General features: G+C 42.2%; 2 protein-coding genes across 2 annotated transcripts; both read right to left on the reverse strand.

Annotated features, from left to right (window-relative positions):
* Positions 1-987: 987 nt before the first annotated feature.
* On the reverse strand, positions 988-4,675 carry LOC115815930 (cell death-inducing p53-target protein 1 homolog). Its single transcript, XM_030778898.1, has 4 exons — positions 4,647-4,675; positions 3,549-3,664; positions 1,415-1,507; positions 988-1,139 (listed from the first exon to the last, which is right to left on the reverse strand). The coding sequence occupies exons 2-4, from the start codon at positions 3,652-3,654 to the stop codon at positions 988-990; spliced, it is 351 nt and encodes a 116-aa protein (XP_030634758.1). The 5' UTR covers positions 3,655-3,664; positions 4,647-4,675.
* A 2,021-nt stretch (positions 4,676-6,696) lies between these two features.
* LOC115815931 (LITAF domain-containing protein-like) lies at positions 6,697-8,444 on the reverse strand. The gene is made up of 3 exons (XM_030778900.1): positions 8,351-8,444; positions 7,345-7,492; positions 6,697-6,802 (listed from the first exon to the last, which is right to left on the reverse strand). The coding sequence occupies exons 1-3, from the start codon at positions 8,442-8,444 to the stop codon at positions 6,697-6,699; spliced, it is 348 nt and encodes a 115-aa protein (XP_030634760.1).
* Positions 8,445-12,132: the final 3,688 nt, after the last annotated feature.

Here is a 12,132-nt window from a genome sequence, read left to right on the forward strand (position 1 = left end):
GGCACCATAGCTCCGCATCACTCTTTTTATAAGAACCAAAACATTCAGCATTGAACCATATTATATCACATTATATTATGCCATATCATTTTTATTGCACATATTGACACAGTTTTTGACATCACTAACTAGATGGTGGACTGAGTCAGTGTTGGACAGAGTTAAAGAATTATTGTTAAAGAATCAAGTTTTACATGATTTTCATGTATATGTGAACACAGAGAAATTCATTTATCATGATAAATACAATAGTATAACACCCTAAAGACAGAGCAATTAACCCAAAACAGTGCCACCAAAACTTGACAGCAGTTCTGACAGAAAGAGGGACAAAGAGGTCATTTTGTGGCTTCTTCTGTCTGTGATGAGATGGTGGAGTTGAGTCCAGTGAACCTCACATACGCCTGTAAATATGAATGATATTCCGACAGTTCGGACAGCGATGTTTCACATCCAGACAGGAGTTAACACAGAACGGGATTAGACAGCAGGGCCAAATACTGAGAAGATAGAGAGAGAGAGGGAGAGGGAGAGGGAGAGAGAGATTCTGATAAGTCTCACAGCATATTTCAGTTTGTATGTACACAGCAACTTAGAGTTAAATCAGCTCTTAGATTGTTAATATAATGTACTCTGGTGAGTGTTAATTAAAGAAGTAGTTTTTCTGTGACAGTGTAACTGGACACTCATTGGTCAGTGCAGCTCTAGAGTGATCAGGGTCCCCTGTGTGCGTGTTTGTCTCGGCTGAATTCATCCGTGTGTGTTTATGTGAAATTGTGTGTGTGTGTGTGTGTTTGTGTGTGTGTGTGTGTGGGTGTGTGTGTGTGCGCGCGTTGGAGTGGGTTTACATGGATTCAGGAGAGAGTGAGAGAGAGCAGTGTCACATCTTGGTGTATCTAAACTTTTATCCACCTAGTAATCCAACATTTAAAAATAGAAAGATTAGGAGGGTTTTGTTTGACAGGGTTGAGGGTGTCTGTGGATAACTTACAGCAAAATGCCCAGAGTTGCACAGATGATCCAGGCCAGGACTCCAGGCTCATGCTGGGTCTGTGTGACCACCGTGTGCTGGCAGTGTGGGCACTTTGTCTGGCCTGGCACCTCCCCCAGAGCAGGCTGGACCACCACCACCTGGGTAACTACACGCACACGCACACCCACACGCACGTACACACATGCGCATACGCACACACACACACACGCATACATGCACACACATGCACATACACACACACATGCAGACACACACACACATACATACACACACACACACACACACACACACACACACACACACACACACACACATTGAGCCTGTTGGTAAATCTATACCCTTGTTTGTGTGGTTAGAAACGTAAAAAGGTTAAAAGTGATGAACTGTAATCAGATGGGTTGACTGTTACTGGAGCCTTACCGACAGGAGCTTGAACTGCGTGGACAGTGTGAACTGTTTGGGGAGACGCCACATACTGAGGGGTGGCCATCGTGGATGTAGGAATGTAGGGATCTGTAAGAGAGTCATGACATGCAGCTGAGTCACAGCATGAGTCTGAGTCATGACAGGAGCCTAGTAATTGTCATGGATATGATGTCGTAATTAAAAAAAAAAAAAATTGTCTTATCATTCAGGGAGCTTAACTTAGCTATATCCACAAATTCATTTTCAACATCAACTGGATTTTCTTGTTTGTGAGCTGTGAGGTCCCAGCTACACCAGTGTAAACTGGGAAATTATACTAGGATTGTTTCAACATCATATACCCCTAACGATGTTACCTCAGGTAGGTGAATATCTTCAGTGATTAAACTAACCGTGGCTGTTTGTTAGCTGAATCGAAAGTCTGAACCAAAGCCTTCGATTCAGAGTGATCAGTTTGTGTGCAAATAACCAACACAACATTGTAATCACTTTTGAGTTGCGAGAGCAGCATAACATAGCATAGCATAGCAACATGGAGTTGACATAGCGTTTGAGTGAATCGCGACATGGGTAAATAACCGTTTCTATATCATCCATCGCTGGTTAATAATGAGGGACTCATTATTATTAACCATTATTATTAACTCATTATTAGCCAGCGATGGGGATTCATTATTAACCAGCAATGAGGAATCATTATTAACCAGCGATGGGGACTCATTATTAACCAGCGATGGGGACTCATTATTAACCAGCGATGGATGAGGAGGGATCCCCCCCCCCCCCCACCCACACACACACACACTCTCCTTCCAAAAAAAAAAAAGCTAATGAATGTTATGACAGGAATTTCTCAAGAATTATGGGAAACTGCCACCTTTTGGAGCACCCTGGAACAACCATGAACCCAAACCAGTGTGAATACATGATGTGACCGCTGGCAGTGTTGACAGGGACCAAGCACAAGAGGGTAAACACAGAAATCTGAGAGAAGCAAGTGCAATACAGAAAGTCCGTTAAAAAGCCAGTGACGTTGGCGCCTCTAACGGTGTATTTCTTTTGTGTCGTTACTGCTTCGTGTGTCTAAGACAGAAACAGAGAGAGAGAGAGAGAGAAAGAGAGAGAGTGTCTCCACCTCTCCATATTCCTATGGACTTTCTTAAAGTGAGGTACGAATCAAACTTCACTGTAACCGTAGGAGATACGCTGGGCACAGTTGTTCATTTCTCTGGCCACTATGTGATGCTAGAGAGCACAGGAAGGCCGATGTACAGGAACTGCTGTAAATGACTAAATATCTCAGGTTAAGTTTAATCAGGTGCGTCATTCAGTAAATATGCCGCAACTTCCTTCCGGCCACACTAGGTGGCGCAATGCATGTGACTCACTGCTATTGCTTTATCAAACAAACAGGTCCGCTGATATGAGCGTGACGTCTGATGCGCGGTATGACAGCGTTGTTCCACACGTCCCACGTTTATTGTTTTGCGTAAATCCGTGTGTTTCTGAGAGGGCTTAAAGTGAGTCGCTGTCATTCCATTATCATGAGGTAACCTCAAGTGACATGCACAAAAAGGTTTGCAACTTCCCTGTTTGTCAGACTGATTTTTCCATCCCTGTTTTCCATCAGCTTTCATCATTTTCCAACGCTGAAAGGCCCATAATGGCAAAAGCCAACAGTTCCGATGACCTGAAGCCACAATTATTTTTTTTAAGCCTCAAACCCTGTTCTACAGGTCCGTCCTCAGAGGGAATGAGGAATGTGTCTGTTATGCAGCTGTTTTGCACCGTTAATGCCATGCCCGACAAATCTGATAAGTTTCTCAGCAACGGAAAGAAGGCAGAGACAACCCAAAGGCTGTGTGGAGGAGAGGAAGAGGAGGAGGACAGTGAGGAAGATACAGATGCAGGGCAATGACAGTAGGACATCTATCAAGCCTCTGTGATTGAGAAACAACAACAACAACAACAACAAACAAGCAGCTTTGTAATGGACAGACCAGTGAGCGAATTGTTGGATGCTTACTAACATACTCCTTTCCTTTAGTGGAAAGTCTGTTCCATTAGGCTTGTGTAAGAGGAATTTAGTGTTGTGTGATTGGACATGTAGTCCTTGTAACCCACTCACCTTTCTGTGGCAGGGGTACGGGTGGAGCTTGCTGGACAGGACCGACCAGATAGGAGGCGTCCTGGGGAGGACCGGGGTAAGGAGGAGGTGCAGTAGCCTTGTCCATTGTCAGAGAACTTAGGGAGATAAATGACAAAAGGAATAATTCGCAGAAATCAAATCAAGTGCTTAGAAACATACAGAACACACACACACACACATACACACACACACTCACACACTCACACACACACACTCACACACACACACTCACGCACACACAGATCTGTAGTCGTGACAATGGTGAGCAGATGCCAGTCGACACCCAGTGAGAACAGACACTTCCAAAGGAGTCACTTTTTTTTTTCCTTTTTTCTTTTTTTCTTTTTTTTTTTTTTGCTGTTGCGTCATAGCCACACATGTCTTCTCACAATGATTGTGGAAAAAGACAAGAGAGTGGCTATTGGTACAACACACAGACACAGACACACACACACACACACACGTGTGACTCATCTTCACAGTCTTTCCCAGCAAGATAAACGGTGTTTAACTGGTCAAAACAAGTTCAAAACAAACAAATGGAACAGGTTTCTGACTTGAAACCTTGTGTGGTTAAGGTGTAAATAAACGTCAAAACTTACTTAAATTACCTTAGCCTCAATGATAGAAAGCACAAACACACACACTCACACACACCCAGACACACACACACAGACACACACACACACTCACACACACACACACACACACATACACACACACATACACACACACACAATCAGTGCAGCCCATTGTTTATTTGCGTGAGTCTTGTATGTCACATGAGCAGGCAGAAGTGGATGACACGCGTGTAAAATGCTCCATGTTAAACAAAATTTAACACATGCCAATTAAACATAACGATCACATACAGTTACAAAGACTGAAGAGTTTTACATCTCTCCTTCTCATGAACAAATAAACTCTAAGATTATACACAGTTAACGCTATTGTATCACTCTCCTTCTCCCTCCCTCTCTCTCTCTCTCTCTCTCTCTCTCTCGCTCTCTCTCTCTCGGTCTATCTATCTATCTATCTACTTGTCATTTATCTTTTTAAGTTTTTTTTTTTACATACCTGTGTTGTCCTAGAGAAGTTGAACACGGTGTGCAGTGTGTTTACTCTATAACTGAGACACTGAGAATTGTGATGCAGAGAAAAAGAGGGAGAGAGAGAGAGAGAGGAAGGATGGGGCTGTGGCCAAGGGGAGGTCCTTCACCTGTTCCTGAAAAGCTTGTTTGAAACCGATAAACGATTCTGCATATGTCATTTTGATTTTGCTGTTCTTTATCAGTGACCCAACATCGCTTTGAGAAACAGTGCAGTGTGTGACTCACTGTCTGTAAATTGTCTTTTTTCCCCCAACCCACGTTTCATCTCAATTTAGCTACGTCTCCCTCTGAAGAGTGTGTGTGTGTGAGAGTGTTTTGATTGCTTAATCTACATTTAGGAGAGCCCCCCACCCCCAACCCCCCCCCCCCCCCCCCCCACACACACACACACTTCCTGAGAGTTAGCAGAAAGGAAGTATTTGGGTTGAGTGGGGGACAGAAGAGGAGGGCGTTGTTTCTGTGGGTTTCTATGGGCTGTGGAGTTGAAGGGGGTGTTTCTTTGGCTGTTTCTGTGTATGTTTACATCCCCTGACTCGACCTCGCTTCCATTCCCGTAGACATTCATCATCATTCCAGAACCACAATTTTAAACTAGATCACAAGGAACTAGATATGCCGTTTTTTTTTTTTGTTTTTTTGTTTTTTTTTAAGTTTTGAAAAATGTAGTATGTGGGAGAGACAGTATTGCGTAGGTTCGGAATTAGTCAGCGTTGCCTAGTACTGCCCTGTCAGACATTCCCAGTTTGGGAGGGAGCGAGAGAACAATATGTATTTGTTGTCCACTGCGCGTGAGGATTTCAATCTGGCGTTTGTTGTGCACCTCTAGTGATCAAACAAGGTAATGCTTAACGGTCGCTGTGCTCAGCCAAATGGCTTAAAATGTAGAGCAAGTACAATAATTAATAAATACTAAAAGGAGAAAAAAAATAAAACGGGAGAAACAGTGCTTTTATAGTATTTAGTGTGAAGTACGTTGCACTTTGTGCGATACGTTTTCAGGAAATAAGTGGAGGTTGACTGGTGTTTTGGCATACCGTAAGGATGCCCTAGTAATTTACAATCAATGGCTGTTACTTTAGCGCATGACTCACAGATTACTTTTAATTCTTTGTTATAGTAACATTTTAATTAGTTTGCATTACGGAAGTTCATGACATTGCGTTAAATGGCTGTAAACTACGTTGTCCGTAATATCTGGATTTACAGGTTAAGTTTTCAGTATATCACCGCAGAACTTTGTAGACACAAAGCGTGGGTGTTTTTTGTTTGTTTTTTCGAAACGTATTCTCAGTCAAACTGTTTTACAAAGTCGCATCTTATCATTAGCGATTCGATACTTCGGAATAGGCCTACTATAGCATTCCTTTAAATGTCGATAGACATTTAATTCACACCGGATTTGGTTCAAATAAACTCGTTCACATTTTAGTAGCGAGATGAACCACAGAACAGTGTCATACGTTTTTGTAGAGACAAATGTTACTCTCACGGCACGAACCATGTAGCCAACTTTCTCATTACAGAAGCTTTGACAGGTTGTATCGTCCTTCTCCTTGAGTAGTCCACAGACTCGATTGCATGGATCGAGTCGATAACATGTGGAGTGTATGCGTGTCGAACCTCGCTATGTGTATTCCGTTGCTAATATTTTTTTAATGAAACTTGGAGGAAAAGTTACAGTGTTTACAGGTCAATTAAATACTACTTTATTTATTGTTTTGTTTGGATATTGTGTGTATTTACAGAAGTGAAAATGTAATTAGACGTGAGGCTTCAAAACACCATCGTCTTGTTGCAGGAGGAAGTGTCTGAACATCAGGCAAACTTCTTTCTGACGGTCTTAATTCCATTCATAAGGACACTACCAGATAGAGAAATATGAGGCACAAATCGTGTTCCCACACACAGCCCTGCCAGATCTGATAGTGCCTAGTGAAGAGATAAAAACAAATAAATATTTGCGGCTTTCTCTGCATGTACTGGAGCTGGGCTTTGAGACAGTAGATCAGAGCAGGTCACAGACGTCTGTGGATGTAAATGACTCTCTGACAGTTTGGACAGCAGTGCTCCACATCCTTAAAAGAGTCCACCAAGAAAGGGATCAGGCAGCACGGCCAAATACTAGAGCGAGAGAGAGAGAGAGAGAGAGAGAGAACTGATATTAAAGGTCACAGGATCAGACATGTGCCTGAGGACCCGCCCATTTGACCCCCAAATCTCCGAACGCCCCCCCGCCCCCTGCCCCCCCTGCTGGTGGCCAGAGGAGCAGCCCCGGTCTACAGTGCTACCGTGGTACCGCATCACCGCGTGCGACCATGGACGAAGATGGTGACGGGGGAGCAGAGATTCAGCTGATGCCACTCAGTGTTATTATCAGGGGGTTTGACCCTTGTTACTTTTGGAGCTTATGAACAAGCTGCCAAATGCAAAATGAGACGTATTCAGAAAACGTGACGTTCACACGTCAGTGTGTGGCTATGTGTCACTCATACATGTCTATATTTGAGAATACGCAATTCAGCGCAAAAATATTGATTTGCTCACAGTTTGGTTCAGTAGTAGACTGTAGAGATTGCTGTGTGTATGCAAGAGAGAGAGAGCAACAGAAAGAAAGACAGAGAGAGACATAGACAGGGACAGAGACAAAGAAAGAGACAACTCACAATAGCAGGCCCAGGATCAGACAGAGGTACCAGGCTATTGCACCAATCACGTAGTGAGTCTGTGTGACTACTCTCTGCTGGCAGTGTGGGCACTTTGTCTCCCCTGGCACCTCTCCCAGAGTGGGCAGGGCCACCACTGTCTGGGTAGCTATACACACACACACACACACTCTTGTGGATACATAGTTGTGATCTTTGGAGCTTACACAATGTGGTTACGCTGTTATTACATGAACAGCATTGCACTGGTTTAACTGGTTTAAGAAAAATAAACATATCAGCTTTGTGGGAACCTTACCTGGAGAAGCCGGTGTCATTTGGACAGTATGGATTTGAGGCGCAGTACATAATGCATACTGCGGGGGCGGGTCATACACCGCTGGGGGCGGGGCAACTGTGAGGGAGGAGTCAGAGGGAAGTGAAACTCTAGGAAAGAGCTTGGCTGGTTAAGTATAAAAACTGCGTATCAGATATATAATGCATGTAATAACTCACGGAAATTCAGGTTCTGCTCTCTTTGCCAAACTGGCTTTCATTAGCCAGCTATTGATCTCTGGGTGCTTTTTAGTAAACCAGCTTTTTATTTTTACAATTTCATTTTCATCATGTAGGGTATATGAGGCAAATAATGTCTTCTTTCTTTTTTTTTTTTTTTTTTTTTGAGTTGTGGGGTACAGCTCAAACGTAGCTAACTGAGTGGATTTCACTGCCAACAGTTATAGGTTTTAATAGGTTACAGTTACATTTAGTGAAAGAAAAAATCTTTTTTTTAGGGAAAGAACACATTTTTTTTCCAGAAACAATTAATCAAAAACCAGACCAGTTGAAAAAAAATCTCTTCAACAGTTTACTAAATTTAATGGTAGAGATCATTTATTAAATGTTTGAATACAAGTCACATTTCCAAATGTAACATTTTTGTTACTTGTGGCAAGGACAGGAATTCTATTGGGTATTCTGGGTGAGACGGGGATTGTGGGTAGTGTAGTCTTTGATGCTCACTCACCTCCATGTGGTAGGGGTTGAGGAGGGACCTGCAGGACAGGGTAGACGGTGTCCTGAGGTGGACCAGGATATGGGGGAGCAGGAGTCTTTTCCATTGTCAAAGAGCTAAGTCACAGAGAGGGATAAATTTATAAAACGCACTTTAATAAGTACGAAGAAGTACAGGCACTGTTACATGAGGCGCTTTCGCACCGGAGGAACTTTTCATAGTTCTTAGAACTGTTGGAGAAAGTACCCCCTTTTTGGCGTGTTCGCACCGCAGGAACTTAAAACGATTTTAGTTCTAAGAACGCCGTTTTGAGGGGCTTTTTTAGCCCCTACTCCAGGGTAGGTACTTTTGCAGCACAATAGGAACCTTGTGACGTAGGTGTACAGCCATTGGCCCAGACGCAGGTATACGATGATTGCAACCGCCATTTTTAAAGATCCGTGCAAAATATAAAGTCTTAGAACGTATTTCATTTAGCTTTTGATATTCATGTCTCAAAATGTCTGGAATTGTAGGAGGGGGCACATAGTTTTTATGTTTTATTTTACCAGTATTTTATATCCCCCAAAAATGAACATTTTGCAACGTCCAATGTATATTTGAACATTGAAGAGGTAGCGTACACTCCGCTTCGGTAGGTGCTTGTGTGTCCGCTTGTGTGGCTGTGATCCGCATTTTAACCTAAAATAAGAATGTGTCTATCCAGCTTACGATTTTAGGGCTGCGGCAGGGAAAAAGGGGGAAAAAAACACGATGCCGCGAGTAAGGGTCAGGCACAAGCGCTATGCTAGCACCCGAAAAGTACTATGCCCATTCTGTCATTCAAATTCAATAAAACTCATTGTGTATACTGTAGTCTAGTTTGTCGATTTCTTTTGCCGCAGTAATGGTTCTTTTTTTCCTTTTGGAGGTATTTAAAAGGTCTTAAAAGTCATTAAATTTGTACTTCAAAATGTGCAGCTATCCTGGTTAGTCGTAAACAACAGCTCTTAGCTGCTATACCGTCGGCCGGCTTACGTCAATTCAGCGTTCCTACTGGCGGTGCGAAAGCAAACAGAAAAAAGGCCCTAGAACGAATGTAGTTCTAGGGGAAGCTCCACAGGGGGTAGTTCCTATCGAATTAGACCCTAGAACTGTTCGGTGCGAAAGCGCCTATAGTACACACCACTCTACTGTATCTATGTCACAGCTTCAGCCTAACGCATGTGCACACGCAGGTAAGTCAACAGTAAAAACATACACTCAACATATGTATATTCTTCTTCAAAAGGACACAAACAGACCAGACACAGAGCAGAGCACAATGTACACACACACACACACACACACACAAACACACACACGTTTAAACACACACAGAGCCACCCAGACACAAACAATTGACCAGCTGCATGGAAAACAAACCAGAATCGTATGAAAGAAAAGAAAGAAGCTTGAAAAACAAAACAAAAAGAAAACGAGACAGTGATGTTTGTTTTCTTTTAACCTCACAGAAGAGTCAGCATAAAGCCAGAGAAGCAGAGCATTTAAAGAATGAAACATGTACGAACCATTAAGAATGGCACACATATAGAAAAACATTGATGATCTTAATCATGATCATAAACAGCTACGAATGTGCTACATATCAGCTCGTTAACATGGTGTATATATATATATATAAATACGCACACCATTTTAACAGTATATATTAATACACAGTAGATTAATTTGTGTTTCTACACCATAAAATTATGTTTATATGTGTATAAACATAACAGCTTTCTGACATACCCGTCCTGTCCTGTCCTGTCCTGTCCTACTGAAACTCCGTCATCCACTAGACTCACAACAAGCTGCAGAGATCAGCTGGTTCTACTGTATGTTTTTTTTTATTTTTTTTTCCACACTGAGTTTAAAGTATAAACACTAAAGCCCACACACAAAGTCACCCATCATAACTAAATACATGCTGTCCCGTGCCACATACGTGTTCAATTTCAAAATCACACAAAATCACCCATGAGAACTAAACACATGCTATCCCGTGCCACATACGTGTTCATATTTAAGCTAAACCATCTCTTCATAGGTCTAAAAGTAAGTTTCCGGGTAAAAACTTTTTGTGGCCTAACCCAAACCATTTTCCTATGTGTCCTCAAAAACAACCAACTCCGGACTCTTAAATCTCTCTTAGATGTCTTTAGATGCGAGTGACGGTGTTTCAGTGTTTTTCAAAAATGGAAAGAGGACAGTATGAAGTCTCTTCAAAGCCCACCCCCCCCCCACCTTTATTTTTTCCAAAATCTACCTTACTATAGAACATGTTCACAGCCCCCCCCCCCCACACACACACACTTTCTTTTCATTCTTCATGGCAGGAAGTTCTTTGTTGATGTATAACTAACTACATATGGCTCTGCCGTTTACATTGCAGAAATGAAATGTGTTTTGCAGATTGGGCAATTTGATCATTTGTACCAAGCGTGGAGATTAGTACCTGTGGAGATAAACAGCGTTCTTTCAGGTTGGACTAAGATGCTCCAGACCTTGACTAGAGGTCACAAATACTAGGATCAAATAACATGGTCACATGTTAAGGAGAGAGAGAGAGAGAGAGAGAGAGCAAGAGAAAGAGAAAGAGAGAATGGAGAAATGTGTGTGTGTGTGTGTGTGTGTGCGTGTGTGCGTGTGTGTGTGTGCATGTATGCGTGTGTGTTTGTGTGTGTGTGTGTGTGTGTGTGTGCATGTGTGAATGAAAGCACAGTATATCGTGAGATTGTTTGTTGTGGTGATCAAATACAGTCACACTCATTACATCTACAGTAGTTATGGTAGATTCTGGTAAACACTGTTGTCCTGAGAGCTGTTGTAACAGTATGGATGTTAATGGATCATGACAGGAAAACAGTTTGTGTATGTGTCACTCCCTTCTGTCTCCACCTCCCTCTGATTCAGCCAATCAGCACTCAGCTTCACCCGCCGACTCACCTTGCTCTCTGAGAGATTTTATATATATATATATATGTGTGTGTGTGTGTCTGTGTGTGTGTATATATATGTGTGTGTGTGTGTGTGCGTGTGTGTGTGTGTGTATATATATGTGTGTGTGTGTGCGTGTGTGTGTGTGTGTGTGTGTGTGTGTGTATATATATATTTATATTTATATACACGCACTCTCTGCAACGTTTAATCAAAATTGTTCCTGAAAGTGGACAGTGTCCTCCTCTCTTGTTTAAACTATAAAGTTTTCGGGCTAGCTGTCAAAATCATCCTTCAAAAACTTCACACAAAGACACACTCCATGTATCTATCCATGTGATTTATTTTTCCCATGGAAAAGAAGGGCAAAATTGCACCTTAAAAAAAAAATCTGATTTCATGTATAACTTGTAACAGTCACATAAAAGACAATACACAGAGTCTCAATATCACTTGTTTTTGTTGTTTTGGGGGGGGGGGGGGTGTTCACTCATGTTGTGTTCCAAATTCTCTGTTGTGAGTCTTGTGTGTGGATCATAGTGGTCACAAGGCTAGGCCGGGTGGGCCTTGAACTCAGGTTGCCAGGGTAGAAGACAAACACTCACTAAATGCTCCACCCAGGATTGGGAGTGAACCCAGTTGCAGAGTCAGACACAGGGGATTAAGTTGGATCTCAAAAAGGTTTTAATGAAAACACAAAATCTCACAAGTCCAAAATGTGAAAACAACAGGCTCATTCCAAAAAGGCAAAGAGAAATATTTCATCAAAAGGCAAAGACTAATACAGGCCAATAAAAAAACAAGAACTCAGATACTGTACATAAACCAGGAGT

The sequence above is a fragment of the Chanos chanos genome, chromosome 7, assembly GCF_902362185.1.
Source record: "Chanos chanos chromosome 7, fChaCha1.1, whole genome shotgun sequence".
NCBI classification, from domain to species: Eukaryota; Metazoa; Chordata; class Actinopteri; order Gonorynchiformes; family Chanidae; genus Chanos; species Chanos chanos.